At 37.4% G+C, this 27,681-nt stretch overlaps 1 protein-coding gene across 3 annotated transcripts in view; it reads right to left on the minus strand.

Moving 5' to 3' along the window:
- The window catches only part of LOC149718443 (cell adhesion molecule Dscam1-like), a 451,194-nt gene that overhangs the window by 410,592 nt on the left and 12,921 nt on the right, over positions 1 to 27,681 (minus strand). For all 3 annotated transcript variants that reach the window (XM_089845167.1, XM_089845151.1, XM_089845159.1), the window contains exon 2: positions 23,961 to 24,281. In XM_089845167.1, the coding sequence (XP_089701293.1) occupies positions 23,961 to 24,281 (321 nt within the window). The remainder of the gene's footprint in view (positions 1 to 23,960; positions 24,282 to 27,681) is intronic.

Below are 27,681 nucleotides of genomic sequence, written 5' to 3' on the forward strand. Positions count from 1 at the left end.
CTGTGAAAATTACCGAACCAATGTGAAATTAATTGAAATACAGGACCATTTTAAAATTACTTGACTTTTCCCTGACATTTCACTCATAATATTTAATCGCCTAACCTTTTCAGATATTTCAGTTACTATGGTAACCCTACATTATCGAAGATATAAAATATAAAAATGAACATAAACTCTGATAGCAGTGGCGAAACACCATTACTTTATCTCTGACAGTCTGCAGCTTATTAATAATTCTTTCTTTTTTCCTCTCAAATTTATCTCGCCCAACAACAGTTACGCACGTACCAACCATCCTGAATAAATTGTCACAGCCAATCACGAAACAGACCTCAATAAATTAATTTTCTTCCCAAGAGACCGCGGTCCTAGTCAGTCCGGGACCAAAAAATGCCAGATGATTGAAAATAAGACGGTATTAAAATTAACCAAAGCAGGCATAACCCTTCTTTTTTTAGGATGGAAATTCCGAGAATTCAGGCATAACAAAAGAGAACGAAACGATCAAGGTATTTCCTTTGAAAGTCCTACGCGCTATAAAAAAGAAAAATAATGTAAAGAGGGTACAAATGTGCTAAAGTCTTGCTTTCACTTTTGCAAAAACCATTTTCGATTTAACTTCCGCCTCAGGGAACCACCGCATTTGTAAGAAGTATCACTCCTCGGACCCTTTCCCTCTGTTTTTCAAAATTATACCCACGCACTGTTATGTTTAAATGGTTATGAGATTCTTTCACTTGAGCCGGTAACGCTCGTATAAAGCAAGCGAGCTTATCTGGGATGGAAAATCTAGGTAAATCGAGGTGATTTTAAAACACGCATTTCAAGGAAACATCTCGCGGAGCCATTCTGAGGAGCCTCGAGTTTTATTGTTGTCTATGTTTGAAATAAAATAACGCTACTGTTATAGGGATTTCACTTTTAAAATGTGGTTAACCTCTAAAGTAAACCTCATATTTTTATCTCTGATTAAACTCGATATGAAACCTTACTAATGTTATCATAAGTTCGTAAGATATTAATCAAAACGCGTCTTGGATTTAACCAAGACCTAAAAAGTATCGATAAGAACAAGGTTAATCACTTGACTGAATGCGCAGATATTGAAACTTTTTTTTAATAAAACTTACATGTTTAAGAAAGTAATGTTCCATCACCCTATTCCATTGAATAAACTTTTTTTACTGGTAGTAAATCTTTTCCCTCTCAATAATTTGAAAAATTTACTTATCTCGGGTTTTCGAGCACAATTCCATTCCCCGAAAACATTTTATAACTACATTTATTATCACTTTTAAGAGAGTACGTGTATGACATTGTGTCGTTAATAAGTTGCTAACATATCCTCCCGTTCATGCCCTGTACGCTCCATAGTGAAACCTTTTGTTAATTTTAGTGCAAATTTCAACAATGGCAGCACATTCAATAGGGACGTTATGATTTTTACTCTTGGTTAAACTGAATTGTGTAATAGATCACTTCGACATATCTTAGAGGGAAAGACACGGGGGTAAAACTTTGCCTTCCATCTCGCTCGATGGAAAGATCATAAATGGAGCAGAGACGGCGAGGGGTCAACCCCCTGTATGTCCCGATACTGAGGATTGACATCTCTTTTTTTTACGTAGAAAGGGCCTATAGCAGTTGTACGAAAGACAATGGTAATAATTATAATAATTAAGGCTTTATTTACTGGAACAATCACTAAGAAACATTCTATTTACACGGTTCTATGCCATGGCGTTTCTATGGTGCGCAAGCAGTAGGGGCGTGCATGATATTCGTAATTTTTTGATTTTCTTTGTTGTAATTATTAACTTAAGCGCGGTCGTAGCCTGAAAATTCTGACTTGGTTATTTTGCAAAATAGCCTGCGTTCACCGAGTCGCGTGATCTACGACGCTATGGCTCGACTCTGCTACTTAGTTTGTATATCTTCAGGAACAAGGATAATGTATTAACGGTTTTTAAAGGAATATGGGTTTTTAAACTTGTCGCTGCGAATCTTCCTATAGTAAATGTAGTATTTCTAGTATCCCCAGAGACTTCTGGTAGCATTTGGTAGAAAAGTTTTCAAGGCGAGGAATGCTCACAAAAACAATTACTATTTGCTGACGAATACCTTAAAAAGTAATTCACACAGAATTCTCGAGCAGCTTAACACGTAATTGAGTGGGCTATTGCCTTGGTGACGAGGCCAGGCCAGGCTGGGAAATAAGCATAATTTTTAAACTAGTCCTTGGGACCAGTGACCCCCTAGTTTCCGAAATAATAAACTGGTCTCCAGACTGGTCCCCACCCTTGTTCTCCTATAGATTTGCAATTAATAAACTAGTCATTGGGACCAGTGACCCTCACGTTTTGAATAAAAAAAGTGGTCCAAGCTATTAATAAACTGGTTTTTGACCTGTAAACCTGTCTTATTTCTTAGCCTGGGCCAGGCATGAGAATAGCACAAGGCGACAAGGCGTACTTCTATCAAGGGGGGTATACAACTATACATCCTCCTTCTTCGTATCTGGCGCAGCAGAGGCTAAAGCAGACTACCCTAAATGGTTTTGCCATTGTTACGTGTACTCGTGTAGGTATTTTCCACACGAAAACTCTTAAAAGTGATAATAAATGTAGTTATAAAATGTTTTCGGGGAATGGAATTGTGCTCGAAAACCCGAGATAAGTAAATTTTTCAAATTATTGAGAGGGAAAAGATTTACTACCAGTAAAAAAAGTTTATTCAATGGAATAGGGTGATGGAACATTACTTTCTTAAACATGTAAGTTTTATTAAAAAAAAGTTTCAATATCTGCGCATTCAGTCAAGTGATTAACCTTGTTCTTATCGATACTTTTTAGGTCTTGGTTAAATCCAAGACGCGTTTTGATTAATATCTGTTACTTCAGTCTTAATATTAATTAAAATTATTTAGAAACCTTAGGAGAGAAAACGTTTTAGCGCGTTGTACTTTCATTAGTTAAAGCTTTTGAACTGACCAAGCATCTATTACATAACTTCAATCCTCACTGCTTGAGCTGTAATCGCTAATCTAGCTTAATTAGCTGTAATCGTTAATCTAGCTCAATTACCTGTAATCGTTAATCTAGCTCAATTACCTGTAATCGTTAATCTAGCTTAATTACCTGTAATCGTCAATCTAGCTTAATTACCTGTAATCGTCAATCTAGCTTAATTACCTGTAATCGTTAATCTAGCTTAATTACCTGTAATCGTCAATCTAGCTTAATTACCTGTAATCGTCAATCTAGCTTAATTACCTGTAATCGTTAATCTAGCTTAATTACTTGTAATCGTCAATCTAGCTTAATTACTTGTAATCGTCAATCTAGCTTAATTACCTGTAATCGTTAATCTAGCTTAATTACCTGTAATCGTTAATCTAGCTTAATTACCTGTAATCGTTAATCTAGCTTAATTACCTGTAATCGTTAATCTAGCTTAATTACCTGTAATCGTTAATCTAGCTTAATTACCTGTAATCGTTAATCTAGCTTAATTACCTGTAATCGTTAATCTAGCTTAATTACCTGTAATCGTTAATCTAGCTTAATTACCTGTAATCGTTAATCTAGCTTAATTACCTGTAATCGTTAATCTAGCTTAATTACCTGTAATCGTTAATATAGTTTAGTTACGAAAAATCATTCAGTTTTTGCAACGAAAGAGAATAAAATCAGATAAAAGTCCTTGGTAAAACAGCGTAAGTGCAAGAGTGGCTTTCTTCTCGGCTTTATCCCCGGTAAAACGACGTTAGTCGAACAGTACATATAGGCTGCAACAACGTAAGTCAAAGCATGATTAAAAAACATGAAATTTAGCACTTAAACTTAATTTTTCTCAAAAAGCTTAAAAATGGTCCTAGAAAAAGGTTTATATTTTGATATAAAACCGTTCCCAAATGTAACAAACGAATATTTCATTTCAAAAGAGTGGCCACAAAATTTGAGAAAAACTCCATGTTATTTCTATGAGAAAATTTAACTTTTTCACCAAAAACACTGACTAATTTTATGCAAATGAAAACCACCCTTAGCAACTTTATTTTTTATAAAATAAACTAATGGGTGGATCTTTTTGAAATTTTAACCACATATTGAGGGCCCGAATTGTAGTTTTTCGAAACAATTAATACAATACAAAAAGACTACATCCAAACAAAAACCCTCCTTATACATTAAGAGCAGTATGAAGTCTTATCTAAGAGAGCTACCGCTCTCCTAGAATATAACCAGAGTTACGAGCTTCCAAAACTTAGTGTAATGTTAATCCTATGGAGGAGGCAAAGTACCTACAAGTACCTACAAGCACCCACAAGTACCCACAAGTACCCACAAGTACCTACAAGCACCCACAAGTACCTACAAGCACCCACAAGTACCCACAAGTACCTACAAGCACCCACAAGTACCTACAAGCACCCACAAGTACTCACAAGTACCTACAAGCACCCACAAGTACCCACAAGAACCTACAAGTACCCACAAGCACCTACAAGCACCCACAAGTACCCACAAGTACCTACAAGTACCCACAAGCACCTACAAGTACCTATTAGTACCCACAAGTAACCACAAGCTTCACTAGTACCCACAAGCACCTACAAGTACCTATTAGTACCCACAAGTAACCACAAGCTTCACTAGTACCCACAAGCACCTACAAGTACCTACAATTACCCACATGTACCTACAAGCACCCAGAAGTACCCACAAGTACCTACAAGTAACCACAAGTACCTACAAGTACCCACAAGTACCTACAAGCACCCACAAGTACCTACAAGTACCCACAAGTACCTACAAGCACCCACAAGTACCTACAAGTACCTACAAGCATCCACAAGTACCTACAAGTAACCACAAGTACCCACAAGTACCTACAAGTAACCACAAGTAACCACAAGTACCCACAAGTACCTTAAAGTAACCACAAGTACCTACAATTACCCACATGTACCTACAAGCACCCAGAAGTACCCACAAGTACCTACAAGTAACCACAAGTACCTACAAGTACCCACAAGTACCTACAAGCACCCACAAGTACCTACAAGTACCCACAAGTACCTACAAGCACCCACAAGTACCTACAAGTACCCACAAGTACCTACAAGTACCTACAAGCATCCACAAGTACCTACAAGTAACCACAAGTACCCACAAGTACCCACAAGTACCTACAAGTAACCACAAGTAACCACAAGTACCCACAAGTACCTACAAGCACCCACAAGTACCTACAAGCACCCACAAGTACCCACAAGTACCTACAAGCACCCACAAGTACCTACAAGTACCTACAAGTACCTACAAGCATCCACAAGTACCTACAAGTAACCACAAGTACCTACAAGTAACCACAAGTACCTACAAGTAACCACAAGTACCCACAAGTACCTACAAGTACCCACAAGTACCTACAAGCACCCACAAGTACCTACAAGCCCCCACAAGTAACTACAAGTAACCACAAGTACCCACAAGTACCTTAAAGTTACCACAAGTACCTACAAGCACCCACAAGCACCTACAAGCACCCACAAGCACCCACAAGTACCTACAAGCACCCACAAGTACCTACAAGCACCCACAAGTACCTACTAGCACCCACAAGTACCTACAAGTACCCACGAGTACCTGCTAGCACCCACGAGTACCTGCTAGCACCCACAAGTACCTACTAGCACCCACAAGTACCTACTAGCACCCACAAGTACCTACAAGTACCCACAAGTACCTACTAGCACCCAAAAGTACCTACTAGCACCCAAAAGTACCTACAAGCACCCACAAGTACCTACAAGTAACCACAAGAACCTACAAGTAACCACAAGAACCCACAAGTACCTACTAGCACCCACAAGTACCTACTAGCACCCACAAGTACCTACTAGCACCCACAAGTACCTACAAGTACCCACAAGTACCTACAAGTACCCACAAGTACCTACAAGTACCCACAAGCACCTACAAGTACCCACAATTAACCACAAGTATATACAAGTACCCACAAGTATATACAAGTACCCACAAGTACCCACAATTAACCACAAGTACCTACAAGCACCCACAAGTACCTACAAGCACCCACAAGTACCTACAAGCACCCACAAGTACCTACAAGCACCCACAAGTACCTACAAGCACCCACAAGTACCTACAAGCACCCACAAGTACCTACAAGCACCCACAAGTACCCACAAGTACCTACAAGCACCCACAAGTACCTACAAGAACCCACAAGTACCTACAAGCACCCACAAGTACCTTCTAGCACCCACAAGTACCTACAAGCACCCACAAGTACCTACAAGCACCCACAAGTACCTACAAGCACCCACAAGTACCTTCTAGCACCCACAAGTACCTTCTAGCACCCACAAGTACCTACAAGCACCCACAAGTACCTACAAGCACCCACAAGTACCTACAAGCACCCACAAGTACCTACAAGCACCCAAAAGTACCTACAAGCACCCACAAGTACCTTCAAGCACCCACAAGTACCTTCAAGCACCCACAAGTACCTACAAGCACCCACAAGTACCTACAAGCACCCACAAGTACCTTCAAGCACCCACAAGTACCTACAAGCACCCACAAGTACCTACAAGCACCCACAAGTACCTACTAGCACCCACAAGTACCTAAAGTAACCACAAGTACCTTCAAGTAAAAACAAGTACCTACAAGCACCCATAAGAACCCAAAAGTACCTACAAGCACCCACAAGTACCTACAAGTAACCGCAAGTACCTTAAAGTACCCACAAGCACCCACAAGTACCTACAAGTACCCACAAGTAACCACAAGTATATACAAGTACCCACAAGTAACCACAAGTATATACAAGTACCCACAAGTACCTACAAGTACCCACAAACACCCACAAGTACCCACAAGCACCCACAAGTACCTACAAACACCTACAAGTACCTACAAGCCCCCACAAGTACCTACAAGCCCCCACAAGTACCTACAAGCACCCACAAGTACCAACAAGTAACCACAAGGACCTACAAGTAACCACAAGGACCTACAAGCACCCACAAGTACCTACAAGCACCCACAAGTACCTTAAAGTACCCACAAGTACCTACAAGCACCCACAAGTACCTACAAGTATCCACAAGTACCTACAAGTATCCACAAGTACCTACAAGTATCCACAAGTACCTACAAGTACCCACAAGTACCTACAAGTACCCACAAGTACCCACAAGCACCCACAAGTACCTACTAGCACCCTCAAGTACCTACTAGCACCCACAAGTACCTACTAGCACCCACAAGTACCTACTAGCACCCACAAGTACCTACTAGCACCCACAAGTACCTACAAGTACCCACAAGTACCTACAAGTACCCACAAGTACCCACAAGTACCTACAAGCACTCACAAGCACCCACAAGCACCTACAAGTACCCAAAAGTATCCACAAGCAACCACAAGCACCTACAAGAACCCACAAGCACCTTCAAGTATCCACAAGCACCCACAAGCACCTAACAGCACCCGGGCAAAGCACCTACAAGAGCTCAAACGCCATGTTTTTCTTGCTTAATTACCAGTCGTAGGTAATCTTGTTAACTTAATATATATGTGTGGGGTACTTTTCCAACTTAACTTGTTAGCTAACACAAGCTTAGGTTCTCTTGTTTTTTTACCACTACGAAAATTGGACCAAATAGGCTTAACCGTGCTAACATCATAAACTGACTATTATCCATCCTAAAATATCGCAGATTGGAATGGTTTTGAAAATATGAAATTAAACATACTTAAACTTAAATCTAATTAATGAAAATTGGAAAGCGGAAAATATAAATACCAGGCTTTCGTTTAAAACCGTTTTCAAGTCAAACAAACGAATAGTTATTGCATTACGGCTACCACAAAATGGTCATCTGTAAAATATTTTCCCATGTTATTTCTATGGGAACATTTCGAGGTTTTCGTCAAAATGTCTGATTATTTTTATGGAAATGAAAACCACCCTTAGCAACTTTATTTTTTATAAAATAAACTATTAAATGTATCTCTTTGAAATTTCACCCACATATTCAGGGTCCGAATTGTAGTTCTGTGGAATTTTTTCAAAACAGTTAATACGATACAAAAAAAGTTATAACCAATCAAAAAACCATCCTAATACATTAAAGTCAGTATGAAGTCTTATCTAAGAGAGCTATCGCTCTCCTAGAATACAAATAAATACTTATAGTAAATATTAATAAAATTATGGTGGTACGTTTAACGATTTTGCGAAACAGTAACCCATTGAAGCAGGGTATTACGAAATTTTCCAATCAAGTGTTATTCTTAAATATTCAGGTGTATCATTAATTTTAGAAAGAAGGAGAATCTATTTAAACAATAACAATTTGTTGTACTGAGATTGTTTCCCTCATATTTCAAAGTCACTCCTATTCGTATGATTATAAGATATGTCTCATAAGTATGTCACTGGTTACTGAGAGCTTGTCATGAAGTGACCTAGGTGAAACGTCATAGATTCTCGTAAAGCGACGCCTGGTGAGGCGCTGTCATAGGCTTAGTACAGACTAAATAGGAAGATGGATTGCAAAACCGAGTGAACGAACTAGCTCGAGCTGTAAGTCTCTTAGTAGCATTACGAAGTATAGGTAGTGTCAAACTTATGGAACATATCTTATAAACTTTTGATCGTGTCCTTGCCAAGGGCCTTAACAGGCACCCATCAATTTGCATTGAGACCCTACTAATAAACAAAAAACTTACAATTTTCAACATTTTTAGGTATTCAAAACTATCAAAACCTTCTGCTCGTCGAAACTGAACGATGGTATCCATTAAGGATATTATTCTTTTGCTAAAGAAGGGAAACCAGATTCTTATTTCTAATGCAAAAAAAAATGCGAGAAAGAGAATTACGAAAGGCGTAAATAATGCTGAGTAAATTACTTATGGGATCTTGGTGTAAGGACTGCAGCAGCTATTTTTGGGGGCACACCCGAATTACTACTAGCCTGTACACCGAATCTGTTACATTATGAATGGATGTAGATGGAAGTTTCCCTTCGTTCATTTTCGTTTGCTCGGACGCCTTGTCAAGATTAGAAAAGGTTTTCTATGTTATTTGTTTTCTTTTACATTGATAATGACGCGCCTTTTTGAACGTTTTGAAAAGATTTCAAAGGAAGGTTTTTTTAATTTTTTGACGGGTAGTATATCGTTTCCGGGATTTCCTTCGAAACGAAAAGTAGGAGGGGCGAATCTGTCAAATACCGCCAAGAATTAATGAATGAATTCGCGGTTTGAAACAAAAATGGAATTGTTGGCTTTCATCGTTTAATTACGAGCCTCTGTGGTAGAATAAGCTGGCTGAGAGAAAAATTATTACCCCAACTGAAAGTTTGTGAAGAGTTAAAAAACTGTCAAAAAATTTCTTATCCGAATTGTTTGAGAAAGGAAATCTGATGACGAAGAGAAAATAAAACATCATTTATACATTTACCCTTTCCACTTTTCAAGAGAATTTCTTAAATTTGAAAAGAAAGATATGTGCTGTTACAAAGGTTAATCATGGTCTTTGGAAATCAGAGGACCAGCAAAGATATTTTTTTTCGATTACTAGCTGTAAACAGTGCATGCTTTCAAATTTTAAGTGAATTTCATCTTTGAGGAAGTAGAAACAGGAGAGTCGAAGATGGAAGGGGAAGGTAGCTTGAACGGCACAGTCGTCTCTGTATCTCACGCGCATGTGCCCACCTACCCCGGCGCATATCATGTAAGCATGCACGAACGAACAACCGCAGCATAGCTAAGCCTCTGATTTTTTCTCTGTTGCGCTGATTGAGTCAGTGCTCGGTACCGGTTTTGAAAGAAGGTGCTGGGTTGAATTTGGTCTCTACGAGCCTCCATCAGTCCATCTGTTAGTTTAGTGCTCGTTGCTTTGATATACTAGAGAAAATACTGATCTTGTTGAATTATGTCCGCTTCCACACCTAGCTTTAAATAGCGCTGTCAAATTGCAGAGACCTTGAAACACTAGAATCATAATTTTTCCTCCCTAACCCGTCTTCAAAAAAGATCGGGTTTGTAAGATCCATGGGATAACTATCATAGAGTTTTTCGAAGCCCATCTCATTCCATATAAATGCAAAAACGTTCTTCACCTTAAAACCAAAGTGACCAAGGTGTCTGAAATCGCATAGCCACGAAATAATGTATTGCCACTGTTGTCGGGTCTAAGTTCCTTCCAAGAAAGGGTTATTAAGAAGAAAAATTCAACTGGTAAATGTACAGGTCGTCATATCTTTTTAGAAAATAAATTCGACACCAAGGTTTCCTTCCTTAGTAATCGCGTTGTTAATTAAAAGAAATTAATCTCTTGGCGGGTATACGAACGTACGTACCGTAGGAGAGCCAAGCTAGTTTCATCGCGTATCGATAGCCACGTTTAAGGCGTTAGGTAAGAGATCCTGAGGGGGCCACCGCCGCTAAGCCTTGGTCAAAATGAATCGGTAAGAGGAGCAATTTGTTAGTCGAGTGGCAGAGCTATCTAAGAGAAGGGCGAACAAGGGCCTCGGTGGCACGGCGTAGCGTAACGACCTCTCCGCTACACCCCCTTGACTAATGACAAAAGCGAGGGATATAATTAGTTTCGCAGCCACTTTTCGAGCGAGCTAAGGACGTTACGATTCGGAAACCCTCAGACTTCCCTCTCTATTCCGGCTTATACCCTCAACGCGACGCCAAGAGACGCTATATAGCGCGAGTGACTCCCGAAAGTTGCGAGTAGCTCGAATAGAAGTAGGAGACTTGATATTAAAAGCGTTATAATTGGTTTGGAGTTTATCGCCCAAGTTCTTCAAAAAAGAGAATGAACTAAAGTTGACTAAAATGCAAATTTAATAAAAATCGTTGCTGGAGTTTCTAAATTTATTCAGATAAGTCTAACCAATCTGACGTTGCTTTTAATATAACTTATTCAGAACCGTATTAAATTAAATTAAGTTTAATAACTGAAAACAGAAGTTCATCGTACGAAATACTTCAAAGAAAGGATTTTTTTCAAGGATCACTCACAGGCAGGCGAATACTAGTCGACGCATGCAGCTTCGCAAACAGTTCTAACCTGGACAAATACTACTGTCATCGATTTCCAATCAGTAACTGGTCAGCTAAAATCAACATTACAGTTAGTAGACGGTTTAACGCTTCCAAAGATATTCTCGAATATCTTGTAATATTTTTTAACCTTTTAACTTTTCGCGCTCACATTGCAAAGGCTTAAACAGAGAGTTCTTCTGGCTGACTGGTTTTCAGGAGAAAAAAGATATTTCTGAAGCCATAAGTTCATAAGATATGTTCTATAAGTTTGTCACTGGTGAGGAGACTAAATAGGAAGATGGACTGCAAAACCGCATGTAGTCAATTCTCGCGTCGTTCTCGAACTAGCTCATAGTAAGTTTCTAGCATTACGAAGTCATACTTCCAAATACATCGGGAATGGAACCCGAGATTCTCGCTGCTATGGCTTACACCTTGCTATCTAGATATTAACTTCACAACATCATTTTACACTCAGAGTTTTCTTCCTTTTTTGTAAGAAGGAAAATAAACACGTAAAAGGAAACGCACATAGTCTATTCGAGGGACTGAGTATTTGTTTCCTGGATTGGCGAAAAGGTATAAATTGATTTAATTTTTATAAGGAGGTCCTATATCCGTCTCTTGTATATTGTAAATTATAACACAACACTTGAAATGTAGCAGTAAAGATGAGATGAAAAATTTTATAGACCAAGGTCTGTATATATGCTCAAATCAAATTGAAATAAAATTATTTTTGTACCTTTCATTATGCCTTATTCATTTTTATTTATATTAGTCTGGCTAGACGAAATCTGCCCCTAAGCAAAAGCAGACACTCGGTACGGGAACCATGGCGAGTCAATATAAATCTAACTTAAATATAAGTGTTTTATTTATATCTTGATTTCTAAAATTTTGGATTACATATCAAATACTTTGAAAGCTGTGTAATATATTTTTATTTACTGATGGTTTTATTTATTAAAGGAAGAGGCGGAGGTTTAGAACGCTAGATATAGAGCCAATATATTGAATTAAAATTTAATAATTAATTACATTAGAACGAATATGAAATTATACGGTGTACGAATTTCATTTCAGTCTATTTTGGATGCGTGTAATTATTTAAATTGTTCGTATTATTTCTGCATGGTAAGGTGAAAGTTTCAATATCGATTATGAATCGAACGGTTCACTTAATTTACATATTATATATATTTATAATTTAATAATGTTGATTTTCGGTTGGGAAACTTTAACATCTAATGTTTTAATAATGCAGAGTTTTAAATATTATAATTATTATTCCAAAGGAAACAGATCAAAGAGATTTCCACCACACAAGATGGAAACCAGTTTGATATGACTCATTGTAAATCAAAATTGTTCGAGCTAGTTTAAATACGAGTGCCAATTGGTTTTTGTATCTCTGACCTAGAGCACATGCGCAAAAACGATCTCTTGATGTCGTTTTAGGAAAATTTCAGAAAATATCCAGTTAGTTTAACACTCAACAAACTTGAATTAATGAACTTAATTTAGAAAGCCTTATATTGTCCCATTAAATCAACTACTCAATCATGCGTATATCCAATCGACCGAAAATGTTCTAAAATGGTTGGTTACTGATTAGATTTGGTATAAGGCAAGGTTAGACGATTTGTTGGCCGAAAGGTTAATTTCGTTAAAATATCACGTGGTATTAAAATATTAATGATTCATTGGGTTTGGCGATTGGGATAATTGAACGATAATTGCAACCAATACACACAATTTTGTTTGCATCAATTTGGAGTCCTTAAAATGAGGCATGTCCTAGAGTACTCGCTTGGACGGTTCCTAGCTGTCTATTTAGATTATAATATAAACCAGTGTTTACCAAAGTTGCGACTGCACCTCTTTGGCCCGACTATAAGCTGAAGGGAATGTTCTTTGGACTACTTCGAGTCGAAAATGATCTATAGGACATTTTGCCATCCGAGCCACCATTTTAAAGTTATATTTGGAGTATTTTACGGATGACCCCTTAAATTTAATTAAGATACTGAAAGACAGGGGTAATTTAATTATAGGGTTATCGATAAAACATTTCAATCATAACTCGAAACAGCTGCCCGTGCACCAAATTATCATAGAACATTTTCGACCCATAATCTCCCAAAAACATTCTCGTTAATTTCTGACAGATGTTTCGGAAAAACAAAAAGGTTTTTGTTTCATATAAGAGTTATTTATTATTGAACAATTTCCGTATTTGGCTTTGCCCGATACCTCAAAAATGTTTTAGCCTGGTTTAACTGAAATCCAACAAGTAATTGGACTATTCGTATGCCAATAATTACTTAAATCTACCACGTATCATACACGTTTTTTTAGTAATTTATGTAACTTTTCAACCCTATTTACATTTCTTGATTTGAAATTTAAAACTTGAAATGAAAATACCATGAAAATTTTAAAATATCAAGACACTGAAGTGGTAAACACTGATATAAACCATTTTGTCCTCACGTATCATTGTATTTTTCTTCATTTAATATTTTCCACGTTTTTTGTTCCAGAATTGAAGTTTAAACTCAATATAATCATCCGGCTTTTGCATGCATAGTATAATAATTAATTACACATTTTGCTCGTTTAATAAATTTTTATACGAATAATTCAATCACCATTCAAAGCATCTGATTTTCAGCATATTTCAATCGAGTAAGGGTTGACCCGATTTTATTACCTGAATGTAATGAGGCTTGAAAAAAGGTGGTTTTATTTAGATTTTCTTTTTTAAAAAAGGAGGCTCATCTTCCGAGTTGGGTCCCCTACCTGTCTCTCGATAGCCTACTTCTCCCTCGACGAAGTAAGAAGCTAATTCGATGGGACGTAGTTTGCCGACCGCAATGAAATTTCCCCTCAGGTTGGACGCCGCCTATTGGCTAGTAATCTAAATAAAGACCTCGTTGTCTTCCCTTCCCAAGCTCACCGGCCGCGTCTTTTGAGCGGGCCTCTTTAATAATGGCGAACTTATCCTATGAAATATCGTTTTACAAAAATTAGCCATCTTCGGTGATGGGCTCAGTAAATGGTTTTTCAGAAAATCTAGCCGCAGCGGGGCCTTGCATCTTCTACGTGAGGTAATTGTTAGTGGATGGGATGGTTGTCGGAAGATATTCGTTCGAATCTGCACCCTATCGGTCTCTCTTCAGCGAAAAATTGGTTAAACCGTTTTGGCAAGCTGCAGCGTCGCCAATGAGAGATATGGGTTCTAGCAAAGTAGGATAAGGGACTTCCCCTCAACCTAAAGCAGCGGAACACGGACGCGGGTGCTTGAATCCAGTTCGGCCGTCTACCGCCGCGAGCTTCTCACGTTTTGGAGGGAAAATTCAGAAACCGCTGCCAGAGGGCCAACCGTTGGTGTGTTATCAAGGAAATTCACAGTCGCCAAGTGAAGAATTTAGTTACCTCGATACTTCTAGTCCCTTATCTTACTTCTGGTACTAGCGATAATTGCAGGAGGGGTAGAAGACTGGGTGATCCCCGATTCAGGGAAATGATAAAATAGTTCTATTTCCCCAAATGAGGTTCAAAGAATTTTTTTCCTAAAGAATGTAACGCTTTAACTGGTCACATATGACTGTCTGTAAAATAGTTGGGCATTCTTTTACGAACTGGTAGCACTGCTAGATTCTGGCGATGAATTTTACACGGCACAACTTTGAATTTGCACGTAACTTTTTACTTTTTGTCATAGATTTACAGAGAACTGACTACAGTCACTGACACTTTCGTTTGGCAAATGGATCATTGTGAACTCTACGAATACAAACTTAACAAGTTGACGGTGGAAATCCATCGCAACCGCCAGTGAAGTTATTCAAAGGCATCTGTAAAACAGAAGGGGCTTGATTTGCACTTCATTTGCAATACTATTATATAGCCCCTTATTAATTCTTTGATGAACAATGCATTTTAGGAAACGAACAATAATAACAAATAAACATGGGAATCATTAATTTATGCGGTTTTTCATTGGCAACTATAGCAATTTGCCACCATGCATGAATCAATCAGTATTTATGAAGACTTAAATGGATTTTGAGGCTAAATTTCATAATCACTCCAAGGAAAATGCCAAGGCTGTTAAAGTTCAGATAAATTTGATAAAATTTAAGAGAGAACGGGATTTTTTAATTATGATGGAAGAAGCAGCGCTCAGTCGTCTCATCTTCTTAGACTTTCCAGGATAAGTTTAAGCTCCTCGGAACAATTTGAGCGGTCGGATAAAAGAATAAGAAGTAGGGGGAATGCAAAGCAAAAGAAGGGGGATAAAAACACTCCTTATTTTCGCCTTCCATTCATTAATCAACATTGGGAGACAGTGATTAATAACCGCAGAACCGTTAAGGCGCGTTCCTTACAACAAGGCTAATTTTTTACTCAAAGCGGCCATGACTACAGTCCAAGCACGAGCTAGCCCTCTGTCTTAATATTATTCTACAAGAATAATAATAGTGAAAAGGCCAATTTTCGACAGGGCTACTAGGCTCAAGATAAATTTGCAAACTATGTGGGAAGTTTTGCGTCTCTTTTTTTTCTTGTTTTTAGAAGGGGTGAAATTGAAAATCATGGCACCGTGTAGGCGCGTAGCTAAGTGCTTGTCAATTACTAGCGATTTTTTTAACTTAGTTTCAGCTGAGATGGAAAAACGTTTTATAGCCCTTTCGGCAGTGATAAATATTCTGTTTTCATTTACAAATTTCTTTATACCGTTGAGTAAGGTTTAATTGTTTTTTGGACTGTCATATTATTTTTAAGTTATACATAGTGTTTCTGAAATGTCTGTCTTAAATTGAGGAGGGATGTCCTTTGGGCCATTTCGAGTCCGAAGTTTTCTATGACATTTTACCGTTTGGGCCACCTTTTTCAACGTGTTTCTTTAATTACAGAACTAAAAGTCATTGCCTATTTAATTATGAGGTCATCCATAAATCACTCCTTACATAACTTAGCCTGGACGAAAAAATGTCATACATTATTTTCAACTCAAAATCGTCCCTTAAATGAATGACCGATATTTCAGAAACACACTGGAAAAGAAGAGTAGGGTGGAAAGTTAACCTTCGGCGTTGATCAGTTCAAATACTTGTACGAGCGTTGGTGTTATTAAGGGATCACTAAATTACTTCACTACACTTTGAAACTTCGGTGCATGACCATTGACACTGGTTAATTTGATATCTTAAACTAAAGGGAGGCTGAAATGGAAAATCAGGCGATTTTTTATCGATTCTTCTACTAATTATACGACCAATCTGCGTAGTGAAACATCCTGGAATTACTTCCAAATAACTTTAAAATTGAAATTAATTTGACATTCCATAGATAATTTGAAATTTGCACCTCCGACCAATCGCTTCGTGCTCAGCTAAAACCAAGAATTTATTTGAGGTATAACGAGAGGATGGTCTTTGCACGCCAACCTACTTGTGAATGTAATAGCTATGAATAATGCTCAAATTATTCATAACTTTAATTTCAGCACTTGATTATCAAGTAAGAGCCATATTTGCATATTTGGGTAAATAAGTTAGTATAGCGACTCGGAGACGTACTAGTTTCCCCAACTTCTATAAACAAGTAATTTATAAATTAAAATAATTTTTTAAATTAAGTCCTGTAATTTAAAAAATATATGTTTAATTCTAAGCGTTTTTTTTTTAAATTTAAAAATAGGTATTAAATTAATAAACATTAACCGTCATCGAAAATACGATTATTTTATTAATGATTTGTTAATTAAATTCAAAAGTGACCAACAAAACCAAACTAGGATTAATCTCAAATAAATTAATTTCATGAAACATGAAAAACATCAATTTTCTTTTCAAATTTTAAAGCAACAACTCTACCTGACGATTTATCGAGACAAGAAATGATTTTCTTAAAACAAGATTTATAAAACCGTTCCAAAAGTCCAACAGATACCCCGATTAAAACTAAAACAAACCCTAAAAGCGTTAAGCGAGTCGGCTTATAGTCGTCTATCACCATTTCCAAAAAAAGCGTTATCGGTACATCTACCAATCCAATCAAAGATTGAAAATTTGAATCTCCGATACGAAACCCAAAACTCAAAAAAAGGGAAGAAAATGATACGGCCATAGACGAGGCAATAACGACGAAAGGAGAAACGTCGCAAACTAAAAGAAATCCACTACCGTCGAAAAAGCTACTGATTAAACTGACACAGGTTAATAATAAATAAAACAAATAATTAAGACCATATAAGTTGATGCCGGTAGTTTTTTTGGATAAAATACAAGTTGCGGAGTAAGATATGGCGCATAAAACCGCCAGTAATATCCCGTAAACATCCGTATCATTCGCACTGATATCTTCACATCCGAAAATAAAACACGCTTTTGTCATCACAAAGATGCCAGGTACAGCAAAGAGACTACCGATCAAAGTAGATTTCTTAAATTTTTCTTCAGTAAAAATTGGCGACAAAATATTAACGAAAATAGCGTACGTTGAACACACCGCCATGGCATTGGTGGCTGAGGTGAATATGAACGCGTATTGTAACATATAAAGCCATGCCACAGAGAATATCACCCACAATGCGGCGAACGTTAATTTGGTCTCTGATATCGAATCATTTTTCGAATTCGAACAAGTGTAGAATATAATGGGTTGAAAGCACATTGCACCGACAATCCAGCGATATAAGCTAAGCTGAGACACATTTTCGTTATTGATGAATTTCTTTTGCAACACTTGACCGCTCGATAGCAAAATATTACCGATTAAAGAACATAAAGAACCCAACAAAAACGGGCTCGGTTTAAACATCAAAATATTTTAATGAATTTGAAATTTCAGCGAAAAATATTGGGAAAACTTTGTTGACGAAAAACTTGACAAAACCTCTATCAATTTGGTTTTAATACGAGTCACATCTACTACTAAATTGAAATCAATTACATTGACTCATTTTAACGTGGCATATTTTAGTGTTACTGATAAAATTTTAATATATTTATAATTGTGTTAAAGCTAATTTGGTTATCATTCAATTGAAACGTATCTAAATTTTATTTCATTAAAATTTTATCGTTTTTGAGTGAATATTAACTAGTTGATAAGACAACTTTATTTGTCGAAATATTACTAAAGATTTAATTAAAAAGGAAATCAAGGAATCGTTTAATTTTTCTATTCGGTTTTGAGCAGACTACACAAAATGAATCGCGAATATTAAAAAAACTTATTTCTTTTAATTTAAAAAATATATTTTAACCACGCTTTCCTCGGTGGCTAAAACCGGCCTCATGGGTTATTTGGCCAAACATGCATTGCATTTCCTAAGCAAGAATATTTTGAACCTTAAGTTTTAGTCAACGTACTCCATTTAAAGTGAACAGAGGTAGAAAACACACCCAAAAAGGGCGATTGATCTGAAATATAGCGGATTCTGTTAGCGGAACCTAATATTAGGAGATTTTCCTTAAAGCACTGCAATCATAACTTGAAAACAGAGGCTTGGATGGCAAAACGTAATAGAACATATTCGACTCAAATTTGCCCATAGAACCAACTGTATTTTTGTTCTACCACCTTTCCGAAACACCAAATTTTATTTATGTTAAAAAATATATTAAGAAACTTTTAAACAATATACCGAAAACGTTAAGCCGCCGTCACAAAGAGTGAAGACCAAATGAAAAAATTTGTGTTAGTAATATTTCATGGACGGGAAGCATAAAAGACCCAGACTGGTCTTATTTCGGAAATCAAATGGACCCACTTTGGACCCATTTTCAAGGTCTAATTTTATTTTCCAGAGCCTTTTATTCCTAATAATTTAATTTATATGGTGCCATCGTTTTGGTTTAATGGTTCTATTATCTTCGCTTTTTTCTTTTTAAAAAATATGTATTGTTAAAACTAATTTGCTTATCAACCAGAAGGGGCAATTCAATTTGTATTCATTTAAAATGCAGAGATACATCATTGCAAGCTGACTCTTAACCAAGCAGAAATAATTTTATAATACAGTGTTAAGAAAATTCCGTCGGAGATTTTCTATTTATACTCAATCCGAAATTTCAACAAAATCTCTATTCGAGGTGATTACTTTTTTTGCAAGTTAGACATAAGGTTTCCCGACCAAAGTACAAAATAGCTAAAATTGAAATCCATTTGAAGTTATGGATGTAACAACACACATATAAGAGGAAGACCTATTCTGAATTTATGATAAACGTCTGACCTATATGACGTTGCTTTTAAAACCAGAAATCAGAATGACGAATCTCATTTCACGAGTATTAAAGCGACATTTGACTCGAATTAAGTCTTCATCTGATGTTCCTCCGTGAATAATTAAAATGTCTGAAGCTCATTTTGCATTTGGTCCCATTTTTACGAAAACACATTCTATATGATTTCATACATTAAAATCCGAGTTATTTTTCTTTATAGGTCTACCAGTTTTTTTTGTAAAATTTCGAAACATTACAATGTTTGAAATAAACATTATAAAGCAAATATCTTATATCGGTTAAACTTAATTTCAAATTGCAATGTTAATTTCTAATTTCGGGCCCCTGAGTGGGTTTGGAAAAGCGTCCTTGTTTCGCCAAGGATTGTGCATAAATGCAGTTTTCAATTTATGGTTACACTACTAACAGTTAAAAGTGGATTTAAAATAATCGTATACTTTTTCCAACCCATAAATATTCGAAGCATCGTATTTTTATACCTATTTTTTAACAATATCCATTTCACATGCATTCAATATTTAAGAGAGAATGTTACCTCGGCTATAAAACACTCAAGAATCTGAAGATTACAGATTAGGAATAAATTGAAGATTAATTATAATCTAATTTTCCCGCATTAGGCCCTTAATTTACAGCGAGCGTTCCGTCCTTGGAAAACCAGTTTTCTTAACGATGGAACTTGTAGTCATTACGAAAGTTATAAATAGAAACACTTGGCGCGATAATTTTAGGTATGCGAGAGTGCAAAATACGTTTTGTTTTAAATGTTACGACTCTTAAAGGTGTACTCAAACGACCAAGTGTATTTTTGTTGTTATGAGTGTGGGAATTTCATGGGTCGAGGCGTATTAGTACGTAATATTCAATCTAACAGACTATCCCATTAATTTTATAAGCGAAGCAAACACCACAGGTTATTTCCATCGCTCCAAGAAGCACCGCTAGAGGCAATTCCATCGCTCCAAGAAGCACCGCTAGAGGCAATTCCATCGCTCCAAGAAGCACCGCTAGAGGCAATTCCATCGCTCCAAGAAGCACCGCTAGAGGCAATTCCATCGCTCCAAGAAGCACCGCTAGAGGCAATATGTGTCTGCTAGCTTCCCGCGTGTAGTGAACTCGGGCTCCGTCTGGTGTTGCCTCTTGCCGTGAGGTAAACAACCCAAGTGAGTGTTTCTTTCTCTGCAAGCGATTATTGGAATTGTCTAAGATATATACGAGGGTTGACTTCATTTGTCATTTTTGCCTTTTTACTCGTGCGGGGGAGAATCCCCCTCGTACGAGGTATTGGTCCCGGTTTTCAAGGTCTCTCTAGCGTAGCTTTGGCAATGCATGGCGACAGGAATACCGTGTGTTCGGGCTTTTCATCCCCATCATTGCGATTTCGATTTTTTAAAGTAAACACTTATTTGGTGACTCCACCAGAACGCAATCTAGCTGAAGCCGCAAAAAAGGATAAATAGACTCCGCCTCCTCCGAAGCACGCGTTGGTGCGGTGGGTTAAGGATGGTGGCGCGCGATGGTGCTAGTGGATAGCTTAAGTCTTTAGAAGGAGTTGTCTGCTGCGAGTTCTACTGTTAATATTTATTAGACTCTCACAAGTTCACAACTGGAGGTATGGCGTCTAGCAAAGAATTTTTTATCTAATGCTCGCTTTTTTTAGCCCCTATTGTTTAAATTTTTATTATCTTACATATCCCGCACGAGTGTCCTTTCTGCTGGGGCAGCTTGTTGTGGTTTATATAAACGGAATTTTTCAAGGTGCCATCTTGATCTTGAAATTTCAATAAATGTTCGACAGTTTGAAATCGAGTTGTGATTAATGCTAGTTAAATTGTGAAAACTATATTGGTGTATATGAGCATTTGGTAACAAATTAAAGTCCGAGCTCTTGGAAAATATATGGGTATCATAAGTATGTCACTACCCATACTTCGTAATGTTAGAGGCTTAATGAGAGCTAGTTCAAGAACGACGCGAGAATTGACTACACTCGGTTTTGCAGTCCATCCTCCTCTTTAGTCTGTACTAAGCCTTTGACAGCGCCTCACTAGGCGTCGCTTTACGAGAATCTATGACGTTTCACCTACGTCACTTCATGACAAGCTCTCATTAACGAGTGACACACTTATGGAACATATCTTATAAACTTATGGTATAGTTCATTATCCCTAATATCGCTTTATTAATCAATTTGAAATAGGATTTGTTTTACTATTTTTTCATAAAATATGAGAAAATCGGCAAATTTTATATTCTCAAGTAGTTTATATTTAAAATAAAGGTGAACCAATGACACAAGCTACATGTGATAAGTTTTTCAATATCGATTTGGAATCGCGTTATATTAAAGAAATTCCAAAATCCAGGTCTTGAGTGTTTTTAGTTGTTTCGTTTAAAAATAGATATTTTACAAAATTAACAGTAATGTCACGAATACAGTACTACAAAACAGCTATCTGAGAATTTAAAGCAAAACTCGAGTCTCAGCAGACAAAGATGGATATATTATACTTCTTATTTTCCCGTAAATTGAATTTTTTTCCCGTAAATTGAATTTTAAATATACATATATATTTTTTTACAAGCAGAATTTTCGCTTAGAATTCTAAAATTTCACCTTGAAGTCTAAGCAGACGAAAGAAGGAAATATTATTTTTGGTTTTGTCCTGAATTCAATTTATGAACAGAAACGTAGATAAAAATAAAATAGGAAAAAAAGAAAGGTTTTTAGGTAAAATTGACTGAAACAGCATTAATACTTGTTGGTTCGTTTAAGCGTCCCTTCAAGGAGCTAGCTGTGAACGAGTGGGACGCTTATATAGTCTAAATGGAGAAAGTGGCGCGTTAACGCATTAATATAGGCGCGCGTGCGGACCCCCTTGAAAATTACGGTGAATCGTCGGCAGGCTTGCTTGAGGCGATCGATTTAGCGCCGTTAAAACTTCCTCCCTCGCTCATTTGTAAGTCGGTAAAGCCTTTTCCCTACAATCATTTGTCTCTTAAGTGGACGTTACGTGACCCCATTTGTAAACATGTGTTTTATGGCCTTAAAACCTAGCTCGTTCTTCAATCACCCATCCCCTATATACGCCGCACCTTCCGTTCGCGCCAAAATAATAGCTTCGATTTTCCCTTCGCGACACGTGCCAAAAAAATAAAATATAAAAAAGTGGGACCAACCCAAATTCTCTGAATTTTAAAAAACGGGAAAGCCCTTTTCCAGCACCCGAAGGTGAATATTAACGCGACATGACGCGAGGATCAGATAGAATTAAGTTTACACGATTAAGTTACTAATATTTTATCAAATATCGTTGTTTATTGGGATCAGGGATAGATTTAATTTTAGAAGTAGGAATGGAGAACAGAGTAATCTGGGCACGCGTCAAAGTTCCGGACCCCCTTATCCCGGGACGGGGGGTATGAAAGAAGAGACGGACGGGCCATAGCGACAGAGGTATAGAGGGATTACGTATTTTTCGTCATCGCCGTCAGCAGCGTCATCAAAACGTAGTTTCAGTGAGCAGCCAATAAGATAATTTAAACTTTTCGTTACGTGTTGGAGGGAGGGGCTCTATACTGGGCTATGAGTCGGACTGAAGTAAATACTAACCATTCTCCATTCCTACTTCTAAAATTAAATCTACTCCCTGTTGGGATTTAATGAAGGTTTTTGATTTAACGTGTCCTCTCGGGTTTTGAAAGAAGTTGGAGGCGGAAAGGCTATGAGTAAGCCAAGTTTCAGAGCGACAAAATTACGACATATGTCTGCGATCCTACCATATAGACGACGCCTGCCCCGTGTCCGCCGGAGGTGACGACCCCACTACCCTTTCAGTCACCTTTCAAGTAAAACTCATTTCCTTCCCCTGATTATTCCCATATTGAACCTGATTAATTGCCTCCTTGCCGAGGACCGTTATAGGAAACCAATTTGCATTAAGTTAACATAAAAAGGGCAGTCCGAATAATTTTTATAATTTGAAAACATAAGTAAAGCGTCAATAGTTAAATTGTTTGACGAGGTGTCATTAAAGATCTATTGAAAATAATAAGAAGGAAATTTAATAGGAAGGTTAACTGTCGTTGTTTTCAATTTTTAAATAAATTCTTACAGAACATACTAATTAACTTGAGGTAGAAAGTTTTACCATTTTGGGAAACAGTAATCCATTGCATGGTTCATTACGAAATTTTCTAAAGAATAACTTGTCTTAAATATTTAGGTGTATTATTAATTTTACATTGAATGAATAAACGTAATTTTTTTTGCAAATCAAATTCTGTAGAATTGAATTAATCTATATGAACAACGAATAACTATTCTGCTGTACCGAGATTTTTGATATTGAGCAATTCTAAGTTTATCCTGCTCATATGAACCCTGCATCGTAATCGTTTTACAATTAATTGTCGGCGGAAAAGAACCTAGCAATCACGTTTCACGAAAACTGAAACGATGACAGTACGTAGTTTTAAAAAAGCAGAACTACCTATATTTAAGCTAATATAACAACTTAGCTCTGCTAGGGGAAGGGGCTATGGAAAAAAGCATGAGAAAAAAGTGTTGGTCTGACTCACCGGCTCGGACGTGGACCTCTCGGCTGGCCAATGCTCCGACGATGTTGGAGGCGGCGCAACGGTAAACGGTGGCATGGATGTCTGGCCGGTACTCGTCGCTACGGAAGGGCGGAAAAACGAGTGAGCCATCAGCCCGTACATGGCGCAGTCCAACCTTTTCGGCCACCGCGGTTCCGTCCCTCTTGACCCAGGATATTTTCGGCGCTGGCCGGCCATCAGCGGCGCACCTAACCACCGTTCCTTGCGTGTTGTAAAATTCCACCGTATACGGAGGTTCTTCCGTCAGTACGGGCACTTTCCAATCGTTGAACGAAAACACTCCTGAAACCACAAAAGATACCATTTACTTACATTATTTAATAAAAACACCATCAATTAATATATTCTTTTAAAAATATAAGTTAATATATAGAGGTTGTTCTGGTAAGGTTGCCATAAATTACAGGGTGTGTTCATAGGTTCAAACTGAGTGGGAAGCGTCAAGGAACATGAAGTTTACTACTTTTTGTTACGGTGATATGGGTTCTCAAACATTGACTCCTCAAACACAAATATGCGCACACATTTATAGTATAGGACTTGTCAGTCGTCAATAATCTTCAATATATGAACCTTCTATTGAACCTGATCTTGTAGAATTGTACTATTAAATGGGTAGAAATGTGCCTACGCTCGTAAAGTAAAGCCAATTACTGAATATTACTCCATATGCCAGACTATTTCCTTGTTTCATGGGCCAATGTTCAGGAACCCATATCTCCGTAACAAAATGTTGTAGACCTCATGTTCTTTGACAATTTCCACTCATTTTGACCACATGAACACACCCTTTTATTTATGCCAGACTTATTAAAAACCCTGAATAAATATCCATGACGCGAATGTCAGTCTGCTTTTTCTCCATTCCAAGGTATTTTATCAAAGTTGCTGGTGAGTTAAGGGGTTTCATAGACCTTGACAAAGATCCTAAAATTCCCATTTCATCCAGGTATTCCCAAATACTATTTGGTTTTAAGCCTCTACATACTAAGGATTCAGGAAACACTTCCTGGTTTGCATCATGGAAAGCCGGATAACTTTGTAAATATAATATCTCGTAATAGACCTAATTATGTTTCACGTTCTCTATATTAGATTGAATTCTGCGTTTCTTAACCACAACCCTCCATAGTTTGCATTGCTACTGCACAAACGTATGGTCTATTTTAAAACTCTAAGGCGAGTGTACAACACGTCTGAACGGTAACTTCGTTAAAATCTTCCTGAAGCAGACTGCTAAACGTTAATATGTCGGCTACCTTAATAAAATTTCGCGATTCCAAGGACTAGAGTAGATTCGCTTCATAAAATAAGCTAGGCTAAAGTCTAACTTTCTGTGAAGTAAGATTCCGGTATTAAATTTCAAACTCAATCCTCGAGAGTCGTTAAAGGAAGTCGCTGGTAACGTAACAGCATAACCTAACCTAGCTTCCAACAACAGATCTCTTTTGTTCCCGATAGGGCATTGTTTCGTCGGTATAACACGTTTGACAATAGCGACGCGTTTTCATTTAGGATGAAAACTTTTACAAGAGCGCCTCCGAATATCATTCTCCCTTAATTTAAATAACTTAATTTAATTTGTAGCTTCGTAAATTTGCCGTTCACATACAATTGGAATAAATTCCCTTAGATCTTCTGCTGAGTCAGGGTTACTTGATGTAATGGTTTTAGAACTTACTACTTCTGCAGCTACAGCCAGGAATAACAAAAAAAAATAATCAGTTCTTCAACTTTCCTCTTTATGCAATTTGCTACTTCATAAAAATTAGAACTAACTAATAATTTAATTAACAATAGGACTATAAGTTGGGCTTTCAAAGTCCCTTGATGGCAATCGAGCTAGTGCGAGAAAAAACGGATTTGTTAATTTTTCCCCCTTGATTATTATTCACAACACGCGCCTTATTATAATACCGAGTCGAGCCGGTGGAGTGCGCATGTGCAGCGTGTGATTCCTTGTGCGTGGCCTTTAAAAATAATTTATGGAGATTTTAGTACAATGTTGAGGTATGACCGAGTCTATGAAAAATACAATGGCAGGTTAAATCTTACGAGAAATTATCAGGACTGTGTTGAAACAAGGCGACCCAAGGGCTCGTAATAGTAGCCACATTGTACGAGCGAATAGCCCCTCTATACCTACCCTAATGAATGGAAAACCCCTCTATACCTTACCCTAATGAGTGAATAACGCTATCTTTGACAATGCTTAAATGATTTACCGTGCATAAAATCAGAGTGAATAGCCCCTCGATGCCCTACCCTAAACAGTGATAAAACTTTATTCGAGACCGTCTCTTAACAAGCGCTGTATAGTACTGGGCTGGCAAGTAAAAGGTCCGCGGTTCGATTCTCCGTGGAGGAAGAAAAGTTAAAAAAATGATTTCTTCCCTGTATTAAGTTTAAAACTCCAGCTGTGAACTGCAACGTTAACTAAAAAGAAAATTATTTTCTCTCGACGTTCAAAAATGACGATCGAAAAATTTGATACTGCCAAAGGCAGGACTGTGACACCCCTACTACTACTACTACTACTACTACTACTACAAGAACAACAGGGCAGGTCAAACTAAGAGCCTCATCGTAGATGTACATCATACGATGTGGCTAAAAATCGTTCACATGAAAAATATGGAGCCAGTGCCACCTAGAAGTGATTTTTCGAAGTATTATTTAAACATTATTACTGAAATTTTTTTACTTCAGTAATAATTACAGTGTGACAGGAACGGAAAACGTGAGTGAGCACCCCTAGGATGCGCAACCTTTAACAGTGGTATCACAGTGAATAGCACCTCGATGCCCTAAGAAAAATTATAACCCTCTAATCCTTACTTCAATAAATTTACTTACGTTATAATTGTAATATCTGGTGCCCCAAGCTAGTACCTTCTTTTAAAACTCTTCTCGATTTATGGAGAAATAGACGTAACTTCTAGTAATAAACACCACCTTTCCAAATATAACATCGGTATATAGTTCCTTTTGCTTTTTAAAAATCCCCTTCGATTTCTTTGAATTTTGAAATCGAGGGGGGGGGGGTGAAATGAAAAGCGTGAAACCCTTATTGTTGACGGGTGACAGGAATTTTAAAGGGAGTATTAAACCTTCCATTTAAATTAAGCCAATACTAAATTCCTCTCTCTCTCTCTCTCTCTCTCTCTCTCTCTCGCTTTAAATATATCGAGCAAACGTAAACCACATTTCACAAAGCTTAACCTTACCTGTACAATTAAATGCATGCTTGCACTTACTATTATAATCCCCATCCTTTTAAAATACACGAACGAAAAATATCACCTCACCACAATTCTCTCACATTCACTCTCCCTTCAATGTCGAACGAAACGTTTTATACTGCCAAAGCAATAAAATAACCATTTCTTCGGTTAGCTCTGACTAACTATTTCTTTGGGTAACTCTGACCACATTCCAAATCGCGAAAAACTACTACCACGACCACCACCACCACCACACCCACAGGCTCGCGGGACAAACTAATAGCCTCATCGTATATATACGATGTGGCTAAAAATACGTACTGAAGAGATAATGAAAAGCTATCAGTTAGCTGTATACTTTTTGAATTCAATGCACTTCTAGCAAAGGCACATGGTGTGACCCGTTTGTTAGTTTTAAGGCTGACATTTTAAAAGATTAAGGAAACAAAAATCGAAGC

Source organism: Phalangium opilio, unplaced genomic scaffold (genome assembly GCF_054372755.1).
Source record: "Phalangium opilio isolate 3A_F unplaced genomic scaffold, DU_Popi_V2 ptg000002l_1, whole genome shotgun sequence".
NCBI classification, from domain to species: Eukaryota; Metazoa; Arthropoda; class Arachnida; order Opiliones; family Phalangiidae; genus Phalangium; species Phalangium opilio.